At 47.0% G+C, this 23,291-nt stretch overlaps 1 protein-coding gene across 1 annotated transcript in view; it reads right to left on the bottom strand.

Moving 5' to 3' along the window:
* Positions 1–23,291, bottom strand: part of sigmar1 (sigma non-opioid intracellular receptor 1) — a 30,381-nt gene that overhangs the window by 5,792 nt on the left and 1,298 nt on the right. Inside the window, exons 2-3 of the mRNA XM_038790634.1 lie at positions 17,205–17,405; positions 13,007–13,099 (exon numbers count right to left, since the gene is read on the bottom strand). Of these exons, the coding sequence (XP_038646562.1) occupies positions 13,007–13,099; positions 17,205–17,405 (294 nt within the window). The remainder of the gene's footprint in view (positions 1–13,006; positions 13,100–17,204; positions 17,406–23,291) is intronic.

Here is a 23,291-nt window from a genome sequence, read left to right as displayed (position 1 = left end):
ATTGTCCATCTGTATTTGTCATGAGATTTCTGTGCTGAACCACTGCATGCAGCAGAGGAGAGGGAAGTTAAGAGTTAAACAGGTGGGCAAAGGACTGGAGTCACATACAGGCCTAGATGATGAGGTTGTCAGGTTTCCTTCCTCAAAGGACATTAATGAGCCAGTTGGATTGTCATGACAATCCAGCTCTTCAGGGACACTTTTAGCAATGTTTTTATTTTCAAATTCTCAAGTTGCTGTGTTGGGATTTTAACTCATGTTCTCTGGAATATTAATCTGGACCTCAAAATAGGCCCATAGCTTAACCACTATACTAGAGTATCCCAGACAGCATAGACAACTTATCAGCAGGGAGCTGAAATCCTGAAAATGCCTGAGCTGGGGTAACTTACCAAGTTGAAATGGACATCTCCATTTACATCAGGGTTCTCTATGATAGAGCAATGCTTAAGTTTAATCATCTCATGGACTGATCTGATCTCTTCACACATCTTCTCTACCGAGTACTACTCCTGTATGCTTCACTTGATGCCTGATATTTACATTGTGTATTTTATGTTTGCCCTATTATGTATTTTCTTTTCATGTATGGAATAATCTGTTTGAGCTGCACGCAGAAAAATATTTTTCACTGTACCTTGCTACCTTCTTGCAGAATTCTCCATCTACATTTTCCTTCTCAAAGTTGAAACAATTATTTCCTTTGTGGATTAAACCCACCGGTCAGATGAATCAATAAGACAGCAACAGGTATACCGTTTTGGATACTGTTGACGGGGACAGCCTATCAGGGGAAAACAACAGCAGCCAGAACAGTGGCATCACAACTGGCTCTGTTGCTCAGCAGGGGAGGGCAAAGTGCAGGAGAACAAGAGTTAAAGGGGCAGATAGGCACTTTTGTGGATCTGAAAGAGACTCCAGGATGGTATGCTGCCTCCCTGGTGCCAGGGTCAAGGATGTCTCTGAATGAACAGAGGACATCCTGATGGGGGAGGGTGAACAGCCAGAGGTCGTAGTACACATAGGTACTAAGAACATAGGCAGGAAGATTGATGAGGTCCTGCAGAAGGAGTTCAGGCAGTAAGCTAAAAAGCAGGACCTCTAGGGTTGTAATCTCAGGATGAATCCCTGTGCCACGTGCCAGTGAGGCTAGAAATAGGAGGATAGTGCAGCTAAAGATGTGGCTAAACTGGTGGTGTAGGAGGGAGGGTTTCAGATTTCTGGACCATTGTGATCTCTTCTCGGACAGGTAGGACCTAAGGTTGCATCTAAACTGGAGGGGCACCAATATCCTGGCTGGGAGGATTTAAACTAGTATGGCAAGAGGGGGGGAACCAGAATGGGAGCTTACAAGGTGTAATGACTGAAGGGAAAATAGAGAACCAAAATAAGAGAACAACATCACCCTCAGGCACAGCAAAAAAGGTGACAAGTGTGAGCAGGGAGGTGGTCAATGCAGGATCAAGGGTGTTGTACCTAAATGCGCACAGTAGCGTGAAAAGAAGATGGCGCCGGAGCGAGGCGACTCTCTGAGCTCTTCCCAACAGATCCACTTTTTACTTAACTTCTACTCGTTCTAAATTTCTTGTGAGGAGAACACTTCCGGTCGGCAAGCGGAGCGGTCGCACGGAGAGGGGCTCCCGCAAGGTAACGAAGTCGGGGCCTTTCTCTCCGCAGCGGCAAAGAGCAGGGAAGGGAAGGGAAGGGAAGGGAAGGGAAGGGAAGGGAAGGGAAGGGAAGGGAAGGGAAGGGATGCCCCCCCCCCCCCAACAAACCTGTCGGCGGAGGATCCTCGGCGGCGGCAGCAGGAGCGGCTCGGCGGAAGCAGGAGCGGTTCGGCAGCAGCAGGAGCGGTTCGGCGGCGGCGGCAGGTCCCCCCCCCCCCCCCCCCCCCCCGGCCAAGAGCGGTGCGGCAGCGGCCTGGACCGAAGCGGGGCCCAGCCGGCGGCAGCGACCAGCAACCTAACCACCCCCACCGGGAGGACGCGGGGTGCGAAGTGCGGCAGCCTGAAAGGAGCAGCGGGGTCTGAGCAGCGGGGACCGACCCAACCCCCCCCCCCCCCCCCCCCCCCCAACCGGCAGCGACCACCACGAGGCAAGGACAAAGGGACTGGGCAAAAGCCTCTCGCTCTCTCTCCTGGGTGAGTGAGGAGAAAGGGAGGGGGGAGAAAAAAAAAGGACTTTTATTTTTTAAAAAAACTGTAAAGAGAGAGGGGTGAGGGGTATATATACTATTTTCTCTCTTTTTACACTCTCTCCCATCAAAAGTAAGCCCACCTGAGAGGAGTTGCATAAAAGAGGGGGGGGGGGGGAGGAAAATAATTAACAAATAAATAAATAAAATAAAGTGGTAAAGGAAAGAAGGGAAGAGAGGGGGGGAAAGGAAGAGACAAAAAATAAATAAAAAGTAAAAAAATAAATAAAAATAGGGTGCGGAAAAGGGGGGGAAAAAGAAAAACAAGGGGAGAAGAAAAGATGAAAGGGAAGGGGGAGAAAAAAACGGCAGAAGGGAGCCAAGGGAGAGGGGGCACCAGAAGCAGATGGGACAAAGGGCAAGCCAGCTCAGGCGAGCAAATCAGCACACGAAGCGGCGGGACGGATGTATCGCCGCATCAAAAAGAGCCGGACAGACAGGTGCCCTCTCCCCTGGGGCTAGAGGGGGGCTGGAATTGGAAGGCAGCCTTTACCGAGGTGCTGCGGGAACAGCTGCAGGCAATCAAGGCAGAGGTGAAAGCAGACGCAGAGGCCGCAGCACAGGCAGCAGTGGCCAGGGCCATGTCAGGGGTGCAGCAGGCTCTGACCAGATTGGAGGAGAAAGTGGATGCCCAAGGGGAGAAACTGGAAGCCCATGAGGCAACCATTAAAGAGCTGGAGAAAGCAGCGACCGACATAAGCGACCGGGTCACGGCCCTGGAGAGGGAAGTGGCAAGACTGGGCGCAACACAGGGGAACCTGAAGGGCAGGGTAGATGACCAGGAAAACAACTCGAGAAGGCAAAATGTTAGGATAGTGGGCCAGCCAGAGGGGACCGAGGGTAGAAACCCCACAGCATACGTGGCTGAGATGCTGGGCAACTTAGTGGGGAGGAACACTTTCCACATCCCACCGGAAATGGACAGAGCACATCGGTTGCTGCGCCCGAAGCCCAAGTCAGGGAAACAACCGAGCAGTCATAGCCAAACTTCACCGGTACCGCGATAGGGAGACAATCCTGCGCTGGGCCGAGGAAAATAGAACCTGCAAATGGGAAGGGCACACGATACGAATCTATGAGGATCTTGGAGCAGACATAACTAAGAGACGGGCTGAGTTCAACAGAGCGAAAGCAGCTCTCTACAGGAGCAGAGTGCGTTTTGGTATGCTGTCCCCAGCGAAACTCTGGGTCACATACCAAAACAAGGAATATTTCTTTACAGCCCCTGCTGAGGCGAATAGGTTCGTCGAGGAGCACGGGCTGGAAAAATACCAGGGGGGTAGGGACGAGGGGCCCCTGGCAAGGGCAACGACACGCCGACGGGGGTGGGGGGTGGGGAGGGGCGAGGCAATGCCAGCCCCCCCCCCCCCTTCCCGGCAGGAACACCCAGAACAAAAAACAACCCACTGCCCAAGGGACCGCTCCAGGTGGGAGGCCAGGCCCCAGCACGAGGGAACGAGAGTATTGGAGAAGGGAGAGCAGGCGAGAGGGGTGCAGGGTAGGATGGGGGAAGAGCGGGCAGAAAACCTTAGAGGCCAGGCAAAGGAGAAGCGAGACAACAACCCCCGAGAGGGGAGCCACCGTACTAGCAGGAAAGCTAGCGCCGGGGGCACGCAACAAAGCAGGGCCGCAGCGCACCCCCAACAGGGGGGAAGGCGCCAGGCAGGGGAGGGGGGGGGGGGGGGAGATCACCCACCAAAGTCGGGAGAGCAAACGGGGACAGGAATAGGGGATAGAGGGGCAAAGGAGGGGTACATGGGGGAGGAGGGAAAAGGGAGAGATCGGGGTGGTGGGGGGGCACACAGGGAGCGAGAGACCGGGGGGGGCGGGGGGGGGGGGGGGAGAAATGCAGGGACAAAGGGACAAAAGAGGCCAAAAAAGGAACAGGGCTACAAAGTGCCACAACCAAGGGCTCGAAACAAGGAAGCGCTGCAAGCACCCACCCAGTACGGTCTGTGGGCGAAGGGGGCCACCAGAGTGCAGGGGACTACCCGCGTGGCGGACACACAGTGGACGGCCATGGCGGGTGCCCCCTGGACAAGAGGAAACCTCGGAGGGCAGGGGCGCGTCCACCAGATAAGTATGGTTAATCCCACAGGAACGAGGGGGCAGAAGCCCTCCACCAGGATAATCACCTGGAACGCAAGGGGACTTAACGGCCCAGTGAAGAGATCTAGAGTCCTCACCCACCTCAGAAACATGAGGGCCGACATAGTCTTCCTCCAAGAGACGCACCTGAGGGAGCAGGACCAACTGCGGGTAAGAAAGGGTTGGGTGGGACAAACCTACCATTCCTGCTATGGGACAAGGGCCAGGGGGGGTGGCGATCCTGATCGGCAAGAGGACAATGTTTAGGGCGACAAAGACGGTTACAGACCCAGGGAGGCGGTATGTCATGGTCAGCGGGACCCTGGATGGGGCACCGGTAGTTCTAGTCAACGTGTACGCGCCCAACTGGGACGACACGGGTTTCATCAAAAAGACCATGGCAGAAATCCCGGACATAGCGACGCATCAACTAATCATGGGGGGGGGGGGGGGGGGGGGGGGGGAGACCTTCAACTGTGTACAGGATCCAAAGACGGACAGATCAAACCCCAAAACAGGGAAAACCTCAAGCATGGCAAGGGAACTCAGTCACTTTATGGAGCAGAGGACCCCTGGAGGTTCGCCCACCTGGGGGAGAAAGAATTCTCCTTCTCCCCAGTACACAACGTGTACACCAGAATTGACTTCTTTGTGGTGTGGAAAACGGTGCTTCCAGGGATAGACAAAGTGGAATACTCCGCAATTGTGATATCAGACCACGCTCCACACTACATGGACGTGCGGCTAGAGACGGGAAGGGCCCAGCGCCCCACATGGAGGTTGGACGGTGCCTTACTAGCTGACAAGGCCTTCAGCAAAAGGATAGCGCAGGCCTTAGCAGAGTACACGGAGAACAACCAAAACGGGGAGGGCTCATCCTCCACGTTCTGGGAAGCACTTAAGGCCGGACTGAGAGGGGAAATCATTGCCTTCAAAGCGCAAAGAGATAGGGAGGAAAGGGTGGCTAGGCAGAAGCTGGTCGACTCCATACTGGAGGTAGACCGTAAATACTCCGATGACCCGACCGTAGAGCTCCTGGCGGAGAGAAAAGAACTACAAAGGAACTTTGACCTGCTCTCCACCAGGAAAGCAGTGCACCAACTCCGCCAGGCGCGCGGGACCCTGTACGAACACGGAGACAAAGCCAGCCGCCTGTTGGCACACAGCTGAGAAAGCAGGCAGCCACCAGAGAAATTGCGCAAATCAGGGGTACTCGAGGCACGTTGGAAACAGAACCAGAGAGGATTAACAAAACCTTCAAGGCCTTCTACCAAGAGCTGTACACCTCAGAGCCCCCAACGGGGAAGGCTGGGATGAACCGGTTCCTTGATGGACTGGACATACCAGTCGTGGGAGAGGGCAGAAAACTGGACCTGGAAGCACTAGCACTCGGGAGAGATCATGGACAGCATTAGGTCCATGCAGACGGGGAAGGCGCCGGGACCGGACGGATTCCCGGCGGACTTCTACAAAAAATTCACGACCGCGCTGGCCCCGCACCTGTGGGAGATGTTCACAGACTCGCTAGCTAGGGGCACACTGCCACCCACGTTAGCACAGGCCTCAATCTCGCTGATACCTAAGAAAGACAAAGACCCAACGGAATGTGGGTCATACGACCCATATCTCTGCTGAACGCAGACGCCAAAATACTGGCCAAAATCCTAGCCAAAAGGCTAGAAGACTGTGTACCTGAGGTGGTCACAGAGGACCAGACGGGCCTCGTCAAAGGTAGACAGCTTACCTCGAACACCAGGCGCCTGCTGAACGTGATAATAACCCCCTCCGGGGAGAGAACACAAGAGGTGATCGTCTCCCTGGACGCAGAAAAGGCCTTCGACAGAGTCGAATGGAAATACCTCATAGGAGGTACTAGAGCGGTTCGGGATTGGAACAGGGTTCACCGCTTGGGTAAAGCTCCTATACAACGCTCCCATGGCGAGTGTACGGACCAACAATACCAACTCCCAATACTTCCAGCTGCACAGGGGCACCAGACAAGGATGCCCACTGTCCCCGCTGCTGTTCGCATTAGCAATCGTGCTCAGGGCAGCAAAAAATTGGACGGGGATCCATAGAGCACAGAGTCTCACTCTATCCAGATGATCTGCTCCTCTACATCTCGGACCTACAAAGCAGCATGGACGGAATCATCGCGCTCCTGAAAGAGTTTGGAGCCTTCTCGGGCTACAAACTCAACATGAGCAAAAGCGAGATCTTTCCAGTACACCCGCAAAGGGGGGGCAGCACTAAAGGGGCTGCCGTTCAAACAAGCCCGACACAAATTCCGCTACCTGAGGATCCAAATAGCCCATGACTGGAAAGGGATCCACAAATGGAACCTCATCAGCCTGACGGAGGAAGTAAAAAAGGACCTTCAAAGATGGAACAACTTCCACTCTCCCTCACGGGGAGAGTCCAGACGATCAAAATGAACGTACTGCCCAGGTTCCTCTTCCTGTTTAGATCCATTCCGATCTACATCCCCAAGGCCTTTTTCAAAGCGCTGGACAAACTTATCATGGCGTTCGTATGGGGGGGGGGGGGGGGGGGGGGGGGGGGGGTAAAAATGCTAGGATCCCAAAGAAGGTTCTACAAAAAACAAAATCCAGGGGGGGGGGGGGCTAGCCCTCCCAAACCTACAATTCTACCACTGGGCGGCAACAGCCGAGCGAGTAAGGGGATGGATCCAGGAGCCAGAAGCAGAGTGGGTGCGTGCGGAGGAGGCCTCCTGCATGGGGACCTCCCTCCGGGCCCTCGCCACGGCAGCACTCCCAACCCCACCCAAACAACACTCCAGCAGCCCAGTGGTGACAGCCACCCTCCAATCCTGGAACCAACTGCGGCAGCAATTTGGCCTGACCAAAATGTCGGACAAGGCTCCCATCTGCAACAACCATAGGTTCACACCAGCACTGACTGATGCCACCTTCAAAAGGTGGAGGCAGGACGGGGAGACACTGACAGTCAGGGACCTATACACGGACGACAGGATCGCAACACTGGACGAACTGACAGAGAAATTTCGGCTAGCCGGGGGGGAACGAGCTACGGTACCTGCAGCTCAAAAACTTCTTACGAAAGGAGACAAGGACATACCCACAACCGCCACGACAGACACTACTGGAAGACCTACTGGACGCAAGTATCCTAGAGAAAGGGAACTGTAGCGACATGTATGACCGACTGGTAGAAAGGGACGACACCGTACTGGACGCAACAAGAATGAAATGGGAGGACGACCTGGGGATTGAGATAGGGTGGGGCCTCTGGAGCGAAGCACTGCATAGGGTCAACTCCACCTCCACGTGCGCAAGGCTCAACCTGACGCAACTAAAAGTGGTACATAGAGCCCACTTAACAAGAAACCGTAGGAGTAGGTTCTTCCTGGAGGTGGAGGACAGATGTGAACGGTGCCAAAGAGGCCCGGCCAACCACGCCCACATGTTCTGGTCTTGCCCCAGACTTGTGGAGTACTGGACAGCCTTCTTCGAGGCTATGTCCAAAGTGGTGGGGGTGAGGGTGGAGCCATGCCCGATAGTGGCGGTCTTCGGGGTTTCAGACCAGCCAGATCTATTCCCGGGGAGGAGGGCGGACGTCCTTGCCTTTGCCTCCCTGATCGCCCGCCGTAGAATCCTGTTTGGCTGGCGGTCAGCAGCACTGCCCAGAGCTGCAGACTGGCTGTCCGACCTCTCGGAATCTCTCCAAATGGAGAAAATCAAATTCGCCATCCGAGGGTCAGACGACGGCTTCCACAGACGTGGGAGCCATTCATGCAATTGCTCCGGGACCTGTTTGTGGCCAACGAACAAGAGGAGGAATAGTCGGGTGGCCAAGAATCAGGGGAAAATGGACAGGAATCGGGGGACGGGGGAAGGTAGCCGGGGGGGGGGAAAAGAGGGCTACGGGTTAGTTATGGGGGTTTGATGGCAAGCTAAGGCCCAAAACCAAACTGTAAATAAATGCCTATAAACATGTGCCTCGGCCATATTGGGGAATGTAAAATATGTATGCTGGCTAAAGGGGGCGGCCACAGTTGTTATTATGAAGATGCTTACCTGTAAATATACATGTTCATTTTTGCGTGTTTTTTTTCTAATAATTTGTAATTTGTTGGATATAAAATATGAAAACTCAATAAAAAACATTTTTTAAAAAAAATTCTTATGTAGTTACATTGTATACCTTGTGTTGCCCTATTATGTATTTTTTTTAATTCCCTTTTCTTCCCATCTACTTAATGATCTGTTGAGCTGCTCGCAGAAAATACTTTCACTGTACCTCGGTACACGTGACAATAAACAAATCCAATCCAATATACGGAACAAGGTAAATGAGCTTGTTGCGCACATTGAAGGTGGCCGCTACGATGTTGTGGGCATCACAGAGATGTTGTTGCAAGGTGATCGGGGCTGGGATCTAAATATGCAAGGATATGTGTCCTATCGAAAGGACAGGCAGATGGGCAATGGGGGCGGGGTTGCTTTGTTAGTAAGGAATGAAGTTAAATCGATAGCAAGGAGTGATATAGGATCAGAAGGCATGGAATCTCTGTGGGTAGAATTGAGGAATCGCAAAGGTACAAAGACCCTAATGGGAGTTATGTACAGGCGCCCTAGCAATAATCAGGATGTGGGACAAAAAATAAATCAGGAGATAAAAATGGATGTAAAAAAGGCAATATTACAATAATCATGGGGGACTTCAATATGCAGGTGGACTGGGAAAATCAGGTTGGTAGTGGATCCCAAGAAATTTGTAGAATGTCTAAGAGATGATTTTTTGGAGCAGCTTGTGACAGAGCCTACTAGGGAACAGCCAATTCTGGATTTGGTGATGTGTAATGAGGCAGACTTGATTAGAGAACTTATGGTGAAGGAACCCTTAGGGAGCAGTGACCACAACGTGATATAATTTACCCTGCAGTTTGAGAGGGAGAAGCTGCAATCAGATGTAACGGTATTACAATTAAATGAGGCTAGCTGCAAAGACATGAGGGAGGAGCTGGCCAGAGTTGATTGGAAAAGGAGCCTAGCAGGGAAGACAGTGGAACAGCAATGGAAGGAGTTTTTCAGGGTTGTTCGGGAGGCACAACAGAAATTCATCCCAAGGAGGAGGAAACATGCTAAGGTGAGGACAAGGCATCCATGGCTGACGAGGGAAGTCAAGGACAGCATAAAAGCAAAAGAAAAAGCAGACAAAGTGGTGAGGATTAGTGGGAAGCCAGAGAATTGGGAAGCCTTTAAAAGTGAGCAGAGGAGAACTAAAAAAGCAAAAGTGGGGTCTGATGAAATAAGAGTGCAAGCTAGCTAGTAATATAAAGGAAGATAATTTTTTCAATATAATAAAGGTATGAGAGAGGCAAAAATAGACATTGGACCACTGGAAAATGTGGCTGGAGAATAATACGAAACAAAGAAATGGCAGAGGAATTGAAAAGTTACTTTCCATCAATCTTCACGGTGGAATTCACCAGTGGAATGCCAGAGCTCCAGGCGAATCAGGGGGCAGAGGTGAATGCAGTGACCATTACTAAGGAGAAGGTTCTGGGGTAACTGAAAGGTCTGAAGGTGAACGAATCACCTGGACCAGATGGACTACACTCCAATGTTCTAAAAGAGAGCTGAGGAGATTGAGGAGGCATTGGTGGTGATCTTTCAGGAATCACGGGAGGCAGGAAGAGAGAAGACAGGAAATTATAGGCCATTAGCGTGACTTCAGTCATTGGTAAGATTTTAGAGTCCATTATTAACGATGAAATCGCGAAGTACTTGGAAGTGCATGATAAAATTGCGCGGCTTCATCAAGGGGAGGTAATGTCTGACAAAGGAGAACTAGTGTATATTTCCAGATGGCCTTTGACAAGGTGCCGCAAAGGAGACTGTTAAATAAGAGCCCATGGTGTTAAGGATAAGATCCTGGCATGGATAGAGGATTGGCTGACTGGCAGAAGGCAGAGAGTGGGCATAAAAGGGTCTTTTTCAGGATGGCAGCAATGACTAGTGGTGTGCCTCAGGGGTCTGTGCGGGGACCACAACTTTTTCCAATATACATTAATGATTTGGCAGAAGGAACTGAAGGCACTGTTGCTAAGTTTGCAGATGATACAAAGATCTGTAGAGGGACAGGTTGTATTGAGGAATCAGGCGGGCTGCAGAAGGACTTGGACAGGCTAGGAGAGTGGGCAATGAAGTGACAGATGGAGTATGAGGTTATGCACTTTGGAAGGAAAAATGGAGGCAAAGACTATTTTCTAAATGGAGATGATTAGGAAATTAGAAGCAGAAAGGGACTTGGGAGCCCTTGTTCACGATTCTCTTAAGGTTCAGTTGGTAGTTAGGAAGGCAAATGCAATGTTAGCATTCATGTTGAGAGGGCTAGAATACAAGATCAGGGAAGTACTTCTGAGGCTGTATAAGGTGAGCAGTTTTGGGCCCTGTATGAAAGGATGTGCTGGCCTTGGAAAGGGTCCATAGGAGGTTCATAAGAATGATCCCTGGAATGAAGAGGACTGGAATGGTTGAGGACTCTGGGTCTGTACTTGTTGGAGTTTAGAAGGATGAGGTGGATCTTATTGAAACTTAGTGGATACTGCGAGGCCTAGATAGACTAGACGTGGAGAGGATGTTTCCATTTGTCAGAAAAACTAGAAGCAGAGGGCATAATCTCAGACTAAATCTCAGACTAAAGGGACGATCCTTTAAAACAGAGACGAGGATGAATTTCTTCAGCCAGAGGGTGGTGAATCTGTGAAACTTTGCCGCAGAAGGCTGTGGAGGCCAAATCACAGAGATAAATAGGTTCTTGATTAATAAGGGGATCAGTGGTTAGAACATAGAACAGTACAGCATAGTACAGGCCCTTCGGCCCACGATGCTGTGCCAACCATTTATCCTAACCCAAGATCAACCTAACCTACAACCCTTCAATTTACTGCTGTCCATGTGCCTGTCCAAGAGTCGCTTAAATGTCCCTAATGATTCAGACTCCACCACTTGTGCTGGCAGTGCATTCCACGCACCCACCACTCGCTGTGTAAAGAACCTACCTCTGACATCTCCCCTATACCTTTCTCCAATCACAAAGCTATGTCCCCTCGTGACAGCCATTTCCGCCCTGGGGAAAAGTCTCTGGCTATCCACTCTACCCATGCCTCGCATCACCTTGTACACCTCTATCAAGTCACCTCTCTTCCTTCTCTGCTCCGGCGAGAAAAGCCCTAGCTCCCTCAACCTTTCTTTGTAAGACATGCCCTCCAGGGTTATGGGGAGCAAGTAGGAGGATGGGGATGAGAAAAATATCAGCCATGATTGAATGGAGGAACAGACTCGATGGGCCGAGTGGCCTAATTCTGCTCCTATGTCGTACGGTCTTATGGTCTAACATTGGAGTTAGCAAAAAAAAAAACCTGGAGTCAAATCAGTTACAGTATCTGACAAGCCTAAACTGGAATTGGGGGAAAACATTACTGTAGAAGACTGGTTCGCAAGGTATCGTCCAGAAAAATTTCATGAGGTTCCTTTACTAATAACTTAGTTTTGCGTTACTGAAAGGATTTGTTGATCAAGTTCTTGTTCTGCCGTGCTGAAAGCACAAAGTTTAAAAACTTTAACTATCCTGAACAGTGTTGAAGCCAAATTATGAACTAAAAATACAGTTCTGTATTGCCTTTAGAAAAGCAGCTCAGTGGGTTGCTCTCCCAGAAGACCTCAAGTTGGCTGTGAAAGAATCCAGCTACTGATGCAAGCAAGCCAATGTCAATTGGTGCTGGTCCCTTGCCTGGATAAATGTGTAGGATTAGTGACAGCAAGGTCAGATGACAGTGAAATGACTTGCCAAATCTAAACATGATGGTTGTTATGAAGGAGTGATCAAAGAGCATTGCGGCAATCCTGTATAACATGGGAAAAGAGGAAGAAAGGACTGCCTTTATAAAATATATTCCTTCTTACTGCCTTTCCACTTTACCTAGGCAACAAAGTTCTTCATGATTACCCATTCTAACAGTTATTATGATACTGACAGTCATTCGGCTTATCCCATCTCTTTGTAGAGCAATCCAGTCAATCCTGTAGTTCTGCAAGTTTATTTTCTTCAAGTGCTGTTTGAAATAATTAATCTATGAATATATTTCCATGTATTCCTTCCCTCTGTAAACCCCACACACCCTATAATCCACCAAGATTCCGGCGTTCCTCCAATTCTGGAAATCTTGCGCTTTTCTGGTTTGCATTGCAACCTCATTGGTACCAAAGAGCCAACTCTCTTTGGCTGAGTATACGTTCTAATTTCCTTATTTGGATTCATCAAATTTTGTTTGATAATCACTCGTGACGCGCCAACATATTTTTGCTATGTAAATGTAAGTTGTTGTTGGCCTGATTATGCTTGGCAGAAGAACCAGAGTTGAATTAAAAAGGAACAGTTGTACAATCCTGGAGAACGAGCAAAGGAATGCAACTAATTGGATAGTCAGCAAATGAACAAGGGACTGAATAGCAGCGCAGTATTATTTTTTGATTCCAGGGTATCACAATTAATGTAGAATCATAGAATAATCGCACCAAGAGGCCATTTATCAAATTGTCTTTGTGCGGGATGAAGAAAACTTTTATGTTGCACACTGCCAAATACATATGCGGTTAGGAAAGATCAACAGAACACTCACTGTAATTGCAATGATGGTACGGGGACAAGTGCTTCCCTATATCGTGAAAAACTAACCTGGGTAAAATATATCACTTTTAGTTGTCCCTTCTTTCCACTGCTGAAAAGTTCCTGAGATAATAGTGTCGGACACTTCAGCCCAGTACCGACCTGAAATTTCATGTAAAAATAAGTGATAAGTATTTGCAAGAAAAGGTGTGGGGTCAACAAGCTGCAATTTTACAACAGCCTCATCTCTCTTTCAAACGTGAAAAACACATGAAACACAACATTAAATAAACATTGTACAAGACGACAAATATATTAAAGTCCAGCACCACAAAAACCGCAAATTTTCTTCATACTTTCCATTTGACTCATTGTCCGAATCAGAGGGACAATGGAGGGGAACTAGCTGGTTGTATAATATTATAGAAAGGTAAACATCTTGCAATCAAAGAAGTCACCTTGAGCTAGATGATAGTCCCTGAAAATTGAGTGCCTACTCCTCCATCTTAAGTTTAGAGGTGATTATAAAATTAATCGAAACAGAGAATTGGGATTGACAGTCGTGTAATTGGCTTCTTTATGTTGCCAAATACCAGGCCAAGAGTCTATTAAAATGAAAATACATGTATTTTTGGGGCTTAACGGGCTTTGCCTTGTCTTAATAATTCACATCTCTGTGCTTGCCCCCAAGTGGTTATCGGAAGGCAAACAGAATCTGAAATCAGAACGTTGGCAGAAAAGTATATTCAGACCAATTTGCAGATGAAGTACTTTGGGACATTTTGCTATGTTACTGGCACTGTATAAAAAGTTGTTGAGATTTGAAAAGTATATTCCTAAACTCACTCTAAAGAGAGAGAGGAAACTCATCCCTTTAAACTCTAAGGGGTTTACGGATGGCAGGGAGGTAATCCAGAGAGGCTCAGTGATTTTTTTTTTCAGGAGTTGAATTATGAAGGTAGTTTGTAACGAAAAGGACAGTGCCAAGAAGAGACTTGATTTGCAATGTCAGCTAACACATGGTGACAGAAATGAAGGTTGGGAATGAGGCCAAGCTAGACTTGCGGATAAGATAAGATACAGGAGTGGCCAAGAGCTGAGGAAGCAGAGTGGATGGTCTCCAAAGGTGGTTCTGAGCACCCGAGATGATGTTAGAAAGTGACAGGTGGCAGGAGTTTAAGGCTAGGTTTGATAGGAGAAAAGAAAGCAGAGATTGTAATTACTCTCCAGGATGATTTTGGACTTGTGGGTGATATTGAAAGGACAAAGAAAAAGAGTAGGGGCAATTAAAAGAAATGATGGGACATGGATAATTGTGTGTCTCAAAGATGCGTCTGAAAATTCTGCTTCCTATCATAAATTATTTGGACAGACTGTAGAACAAGAAACAACTGAGCAGGATAGGGAAATGAATGCAGGTGCATTAGATGCAGAGAACTATGAAGCTTGGAGAACAGGAATTTCTACTGCACATTTAATGTAAGATGTTCCAAGAAAGAATTTTAATGATAATCATGCATATATTTAATGAGGAGTTTTAGTATATGAAATCCTTTATTAGAAGAATGAAACAGAAATTATATCATTGAATATGACAATATTTGGAAAGAAAAGAAAGGAAGAGAAAGGGCACGGGAGAGTAGACACTTCCAGTTAAAGAGACAGCAGCTGAATAAACACAATGACCTTCTGTGTGCAATTTTTAACAATTCTAGCTCATTACCTTATATCTTCACTTATTTGACAATATGGTCCCCCAAATGTAATGCTACTTATTGTGATATGATTTCACAGACACCCTCCAGCATCTTGCTCAAGGGTCCTTTATTCATGCAACTCTAGAAATAGGGTTTAATTTGATTGTGGGACTATCACAACTAAACTCGATCAGTTATTTATGCAACATCCAGTTTGATTTCCACCAAATGTGCCTGGACAGCAATAAAGAATAGCAATCACATTCGCTGATTTCCGTCCAACAGAACAAAAACCATTTCCATACAATCCCCACAGTACAGGAGGGCATTCGGCCCATCAAGTCTGCACAGACCCTTCGAAAGAACACCTTAAATAGGCCCATTCCTTGCTCTATCCCTGTAACTCCACCTAAACTGCACATCTTTGAACTGTGGGAGGAAAGCGGACCACCCGGAAGAAACCCATGCAGACACAGGAGAACTCCACATTGACAGAAGGACAAGGACAGAATCAAACTCGGGTCCATGGTGCTATGAGGCAGCAGTAGTAACCATTGTGCTGCAATTGAAGCACCCCAACCATGTTGAGTAAGGTCATCTACTTAAATACAAATGTACGGCAGCACAGTAGCATTGTGGATAGCACAATTGCTTCACAGCTCCAGGGTCCCAGGTTCGATTCCGGTTTGGGTCACTGTCTGTGCGGAGTCTGCATATCCTCCCCATGTGTGCGTGGGTTTCCTCCCACGGTCCAAAGATGTGCAGGTTAGGTGGGTTGGCCATGATAAATTGCCCTTCGTGTCCAAAATTGCCCTTAGTGTTGGGTGGGGTTACTGAGTTTTGGGGATAGGGTGGAGGTGTTGACCTTGGGTAGGGTGCTCTTTCCAAGAGCTGGTGCAGACTCGATGGGCCGAATGGCCTCCTTCTGCACTGTAAATTCTATGATAATCTCTGTATGGCTCATCTACTCACCTTAACTCCTGGAAACTTTAAGTTTTTAATGCAATTACTTTGTCAGATCTGATTGACCTGGACAGGAATAGAATACGTATCCTCAGGGTATCCTCAGACCTATTTTATCTCTTTCATCTTTTATCTCACTGCAGCTCAATAGCTTTCAGTTTGCTTTACTACTTTTTAAAATCACAGGCAGGGACACAACTCTGTCCCATAAATAGAGTTCCTGACGTTGATTGGGGAGGGGAGAACACGACAAGCGTAGGACAGGTGATCCAGGTTCATCATCAACATACAGAGGTTCTCTGATCAGCACATGCCACTCTTGGCTTTCAGTCTTGATATGTTGAGGAGCTTCCCATCTGATAGTAAGATGCTTATGTACAAGACCTGTACCCTCAGCTTACTGCTGTGTAGCAGGGAAGCCTCGACAACCTACGTATACCAAAAATAAAGGCTCAATAATTTCCATCTCCGGTATTTATGACATATCCACTGCATCACTTGGAAAGACAAAAAGTCACCAATGGCGTGGCCCTTTCTAGGGAAACCATGCTAGCGCTAATCAAGTATAGACAGCTTCACTGGTTTGGGCATACGAACAGGATGGCTGCATCCCCAATGGATATGTTATACAGGGAGATAGCCCCTACCAAGGGCTCCAATTCAAAGGTCTCAACATCAATCACAGCAAATGTGAATCTCTAATTGTGACACAAACAGTGGGCAGGAATTTGCCACCATGATGACATGCTGCTGCTAAAGCTCCAAAGCAGATGCCAGTTTAATGTTAGCAGAGTGGGCGGCACAGTAGCACAGTGGTTAGCACTGTTGCTTCACAGAGCCAGGGTCCCAGGTTAGATTCCCAGCTTGAGTCACTGTCTGTGCGGAGTCTGCACATTCTCCCCTTGGCTATGTGGATTTCCTCCGAGTGTTTCGGTTTCCTCCCACAAGTCCCAAAAGACGAGTTGTTAGGTAATTTGGACATTCTGAATTCTCCCACTGTGTATCCAAACAGGCCCCTGAATGTGGCGACTAGGGGCTTTTCACAGTAACTTTGTTGCAGTGTTAATGTAAGCCTACTTGTGACAATTAAGATTATCTGCCGGCATCACCAGAAAAGGGGCAACTTCTGCAGGCTTTGCCTTTCCAGAACCCACTTGTTCAGCCATCAAAGATGTGCAGCTGATTTCAACTGACCTCACCAAATTCTGATGCTGCATCTCTCACGGATGGAAGGATGTCAATCAATATTTTTTTTTTTTTTTTTTTTTTAAAAGAGTACCCAATTCATTTTTTCCAATTAAGGGACTATTTAGCATGCCCAATCTACCTACCCTGCACATCTTTGGGTTGTGGGGGCGAAATTCATGCAAACATGAAGAGAATGTGCAAACTCCATACGGACAGTGACTCAGAGCTGGAATCGCACCTGGGACCTCAGCACCATGAAGCAGCAGTGCTAACCACTGCATGCTGCCCTTTCCATCATTATTTTAATACAAGTTAATTTTCATGTATAATAATAAAATTCTCAAACTAGAAACCCAATACCGAAATTTTATTTTTAATTTTCCCAACATAATGCAACTGAGTAAAGAATCATACAATACCTGAATGTCCCCCAGTGTCCACTGCTGTTCCAAAGAGCATCACATATTCAGTTAAGGATGCATGCAAAAGGCACATGGAACCCATCCAGCCACCAGCATTCACGAAGATCCACTGCAGGTCCTCATCTGGAAGTATGTGACCAGGGTACTTTTTTCTCAACTCAACCACAACTTTGGTGAATGCTTGCTCATGATTAAGACCTGAAATAGAGCACAATTTTACATTTCTATGATTCAAAAAATCTGTTTCCAATAAACGTCTTTCATTAAAGCATTTCTCACTTTCAGTAATTTACTGCACAATTCTGAAAAAAGATGCAGGGCTTTGTTTCAGTCACTGACACATAGTACATTAGGTTACTATAAATAAATTACTCATATGTGAATATCTGCAGGTGAGGCAACACCTGATGTTGCTCAGATGTTGCTGCAATTGGGCAGCACGGTAGCATGGTGGTTAGCGTAAATGCTTCACAGCTCCAGGGTCCCAGGTTCGATTCCTGGCTGGGTCACTGTCTGTGTGGAGTCTGCACGTCCTCCCCGTGTGTGCGTGGGTTTCCTCCGGGTGCTCCGGTTTCCTCCCACAGTCCAAAGATGTGCGGGTTAGGTGGATTGGCCATGCTAAATTGCCCGTAGTGTCCTAAAAAAAAAAAAAGGTTAAGGGGGGGGTTGTTGGGTTACGGGTATAGGGTGGATACGTGGGTTTGAGTAGGGTGATCATTGCTCGGCACAACATCGAGGGCCGAAGGGCCTGTTCTGTGCTGTACTGTTCTATGTTCTATTGTGGTTAAGCAAATTAGGTGCTGCATAAATATTCGCACTATTCCTTACTCAAATTTTCATTACTTGCTCCAGGCACACTATCAGAGAACCAGTTGAAGTGCCTTCCTGGATTGCAGTTACTATCGTTGTATTCTCATGGTGTGCTGCAGTTAACTGTTATTAAGCAGTAAGTAATTGATAGGTTGCCAATGTGGTCTGGCAGAGAATTTAAAAAGCAAAGACAACTTGGTCGGAGAAGGCACAAGAGGTCATTTTGAGAGAAAAAAAAAAAGGCTGTGGATAAACATTATGTAAAATGTTGGGACACTCAGCTCCTAATCTCATTACAGCTTTGGTCCAAACATGGACAAAAGAACAGAACTTAAGATGGAGTTGAGAGTGACTGCCCTCGACATCAAGGCAGCATTTGATAAAGTATGACATCAAAGAGCCCCCGCAAAACTGGAATCAATGGGAAGACTCCTTCTATACTGGAGCAGTACATGTCCATATGCAGCAAGATTTGGACAATATTTAGAATTGGGCTGTTAAGTGGCAAGTGTCATTTGAACCACACACAAATGCCAGACAATTACTATCTCCAATGAGAACACCGAACCATCTTCCCTTGATATTCAATGGCATTGCCTTACTAAATCCCAATGACCAGAAACTGAACTGGACCAACCATATAAATACTGTGGCTATAAGAGCAGGTCAGAGGCGATTAACCCATCTCCTGGACCCCCCCCCCCCCTCACCCGCTCCCAGAACCCTGTCCACTATCTACAAGGCACAAGTCAGGAGTGCAATGGAATACTCTCCAATTACCTGGATGAGTGCAACTCCAATAATACTCAAAAGCTCGACACCATCCACGAAAAAGCAGCCCACTTCACTGGCACCCCAGACAACATCAATACAGTGGCAGCAGGGTATGCCACATAAAAAGCACATTGCAGCAACTCGTCAAGGCTCCTTGGACAGCACTTCCATGTCGTGGCCTCTGACAAGGGCAGCAGATACATAGGAACACAACCACCTTCAAGTTCCCCTCGAACCTACACATCTGCCATCCTTGCCTGGTCTGGCCTACATATGACTCCAGACCCACAGCAATATGGTTGACTCTTAACTACCCCCTCAAGGGCATTTCGGGATGGGCAATAAATGCTGGCACAGCCTGCGACACCCACGTCCCATGAATGAATAAAAACAAAATTAAGAACAATAAATATTAGCCAAGCCAACAAACACTCACATCCTGTAAAATAATAAAAACATTACAATTTATAAGCTGACCAAAGTGTTAGAAGCACACAACCAGAAATTCATCGGCACTTCCCAAAGATAGCGATGGCTTTTATTTCCACTACTTAAATACAGAAAAAGCTTTGCTCACAATTATGTACTCAAGAAAATTGGCACTTTAAATAGACCATGAGGCTATTTTGGAAGAGTCAATCTAACCAACTGCTGACTAACTGTTTGAAACGTTCAATGCACCCTAGATATTGAATTCATGGACCATTAAGTGCGTGTATTTTTGTTCAAAAGTAAAGAGTCAACATTACCTAATTGTTTTATTACTGGAATACTGAAGCCCTTCAGATCCTTTACAAATTAGGATGGCATAGAGCAAAGTACGATTTGCACAGAAACACAACCAAAAATAGGACAGAAATTTCCATTATCTTTAACACGAGGTTTCCAGGATAATGTCAATCTTTAGTTTACTAAATCTGCAATTGTCATTATTAGAAAAAAATTAACTGAACACTAATTTGTGCACTGATAATTTTTATTATAAATATTTGGCTAAAACTGCCAATTGCTATTGAACACTACTTGTGCATTTTTTATTGTTTAATTGAAATTATAACATTGTCTATTTTATTTTCAAGTATAATTTCAAGTTCCGATCAGTTGATATTTCCTCTCAATGCAGAGACTGCATCAACCATTAAAAAAAACCCCGTGACACTGCAAATAAAATAAGGTTCAACATTGGTCATACCCCATGTTGTGGGGGGCAACACGGTAGCACAGTGGTTAACACTGTTGCTTCACAGCTCCAGGTTCCCAGGTTCAATTCCCAGCTTGGATCACTATCTGTGCAGATTCTGCACGGTCTCCCCATGTCTGCGTGGGTTTCCTCCGGGTGCTCCGGTTTCCTCCCACAGTCCAAAGATGTGCGGGTTAGGTGGATTGGCCATGCTGAATTGCCCTCAAGTGTCCAAAAGGTTAAGTGGGGTTACTGGGTTAGGGTGGAAGCATGGGCTTGATAGGGTTCTCTTTCCAAGGGCCGGTGTAGAGTTGATGGGCCAAATTACCTCCTTCAGCACTGTAAATTCTATGAAATTGAAAATGCTACCTGCTTGCTCGCATAGAAAAAGATAAATAAATGCAAAACCAAAAATGTGCTATATTCCAAGTGCGCTACTCACATTTCATTAGCATACCCTGCACAGGAATATTTAATAAAAATAATCTTTATTAGTGTCCCAAGTAGGCTTACATTAACACTGCAATGACATTACTGTGAAAATCCCCCAGTCGCCACACTACGACTGTTCAGGGAAACTTGAAAGAATTCAGAATGTCCAATTCACCTAACAAACACGTCCTTTGGGACTTGTGGGTTTTCTCCGGGTGGCCCTGTTTCCTCCCACACAAGAACGTGCAGACTCTCCACAAACAGCAACCCAAGCCGGGAATCGGACCCGGGTCCCCAGTGGCATGAAGCAACAGCGCTAACCACTGTGCTACCGTGCCAGATTAGATGGAACAGGATCATATTTATGATTCCATAAGTAATGAAATGTTGGTGCTTGAGTGAATTATCAATCTTCCCCTGCAGTCCTTTTGTGCTGTTCTTGGGAGATGCACAAAATGCCAAGTACTTGGAAACAGACCAACAGTATCAATTTAAGTGAACAAATTAATGTTAGGACAAATATGGTGATATTAGGATATTTCTGACTGTACAGGGGCACGAGGCAAGTTGTTGCACTCAATATTGAACCCTGGTAAGGATGGCACCACTTAAAATTTGGAATCAGTTAGGCGGCATTCGGATTGGGGGGCATGTAACAATAATAATCCTCATTAGTGTCACAAGTAGACTTACATTAACACTGCAATGAAATTACTGTGAAAAACCTTCAGTCGTCACACTGAGGGAGAATTCAGAATATCCAAAACACCTAACAAGCATGTATTTCGGGACTTGTGGGAAGAAACCAGATTACCCAGAGGAAACCTACACAGACACGGGGAGAATGTGCAGACTCCGTACAGACTGTGACCCAAGCTGGGAATCGAACTGGCACTGTGAAGCAACAGTGTTAACCGCTGTGCCACCATGCCACCAACCTGTGGTAACCACAGATTTGCATTGTCGGGGATAGGTGCGATTTATAGGATTTGGAAGTGGGAGGCGGTCGATAGGATTAGGGATGCGTTTGTGGAGGGTAGCTTCATAGGACTGGAGGAGTTGAAGGAAAAATACTAACTCCCGGGCAGCGAGTTTAGATATATGCAGGTGCGGGACTTTGCTTGCGAAGGGCTCCCTTCACTTCCCGGGTTGCAGAGTCACACACTGATGGACAGGTTTTTATCATGAGAGGAGCTGGGAGAAGGGAGGATTCTCAGATATATATGGGTGGTTGCTGGAGATGAGGATGGCTCCATCAGAAACAATAAAGTGTAAGTGGGAGAAAGAAATTAGCCTGGTCCTGGAAGTGGGGGGGATGGAGGCTGAATGAGACACTATCAGGTGAACTCTACTTCCTCTTGTGCCAGGCCAAGCCTGATACAATTTAAAGTTCCCCATGGGCTCACATGACCCAAGCTCGCATGAGTGGGTTCTTCCTAGATGTGGATGATGAACGCAAGAGTTTTTTTTAAGGGGGCCAGCGAATCACTCACATCTGCTCTGGTCCTGCCCTGCCCAAACCTGGTCGCTTCTGGGCCTCAGTCTTTGAGACCATGTTGATGATCGTGAGGGCGAAGCTGGAGCCATGCCAATTGGTGGCAATTTTTGGGGTGTTGGATTTGCCTGAGCTGCTGGAGGGAAGGGGACCGATGTCTTGGCCTTCACCTCTCTGATTACCTGCCAATGAATAGACTTGGATGGTGGTTGGCAGTGCCACCCAGGACTTCAGAGTGTTTGGGAGGCATGTCAGAGTTCCTGTGACTAGAAAGAATAAAGTATGCCCTTTGTGGGTCTGAGGAAGGGCTTCACTCAAGGTGGAGGCTGTTCGTCACTGTCTTTAAGGGTCTGTTTGGCGCCAGCAAATAAGGGAGTGGGGGGGTGCCTTGGGGTTATAATTAGCTTATAAAAAATGACAAACTGTTTGTAATATAGGAGTGTGTCTTGTTTGTGCAATTTTATGTATTGTTTGGAATAAAATAAATATATTTTTTAAACATAGGAAAACAACCCCAGATATTTAAGCATGTACAAAATTTGCTAAGTCAAATAAGGGCAGGTGACCAGAATATTGGTCAAAGGCTTTAAAGGAGTATCTCAAAAAAAGAAAAGAGACACTTGGGGAGGGAATTACAGGGTTAAGGAAGATACAGTTGTCAATATTAATTAAAATTAGAAATGCACAAGAGGCAAGTTGGATAAGTGTAATGATCCCAAGAGGGTAGCAGGGCTGGAGGTGGTTACAGAGACAGTGAGTATGTAAGGCCATGGAAGGATCGAAAACAAAGGGATGAAAATGTTTAAAATTGAAGTTGGTCAGACCAGGAGCCAATGTGGGTCAGTAAGCACGTGTTTGATGGCTGAAAGGGACAAGGTGCGAGTTAGGATACAGGCTGAGTTTTAGATAACCTCAGGTTTATGGAGAGTAGAAGATGGGAGACCAGCTAGAAGTGCCTCTGACAGTAACCAGCAGGAAGTTGTAAGCCAAATGCTGGAGTGGAGGGGTCAAAAGTGGCAGTGGGGAGGTAAATCTGTGTAATGAGGCACTGTCCTGAATACACTATGAATTATTCCTCATGGCTACCTATGCCAATTTGATTTTCCCAATCTACATAAAGATTAATCACCCATGATTAAAGTGCTGCCTTTATTATCTCCCAAATTACTCTTCGTTCTACAGTATAGCTACTGTTGGGGGACCTGTAGACTACACCCACCAGTGTCTTTTCCCCCTTGTTATTTCTTGTCTGCACTCATATGGATTCTACATCTTCTAATCCAAGATAATTTCTTGCTATTGTATTTATTCTATCTTGTACTAACAAGCAGCAATAAGATAATGATCAAATAATCAGTTTCTCTGCTACCCTTCTCCAAAGTCAAGGAACTGA

The sequence above is a fragment of the Scyliorhinus canicula genome, chromosome 3, assembly GCF_902713615.1.
Source record: "Scyliorhinus canicula chromosome 3, sScyCan1.1, whole genome shotgun sequence".
In the NCBI taxonomy this organism is placed as follows: Eukaryota; Metazoa; Chordata; class Chondrichthyes; order Carcharhiniformes; family Scyliorhinidae; genus Scyliorhinus; species Scyliorhinus canicula.
This window is presented reverse-complemented; position numbering and strand designations above follow the sequence as displayed.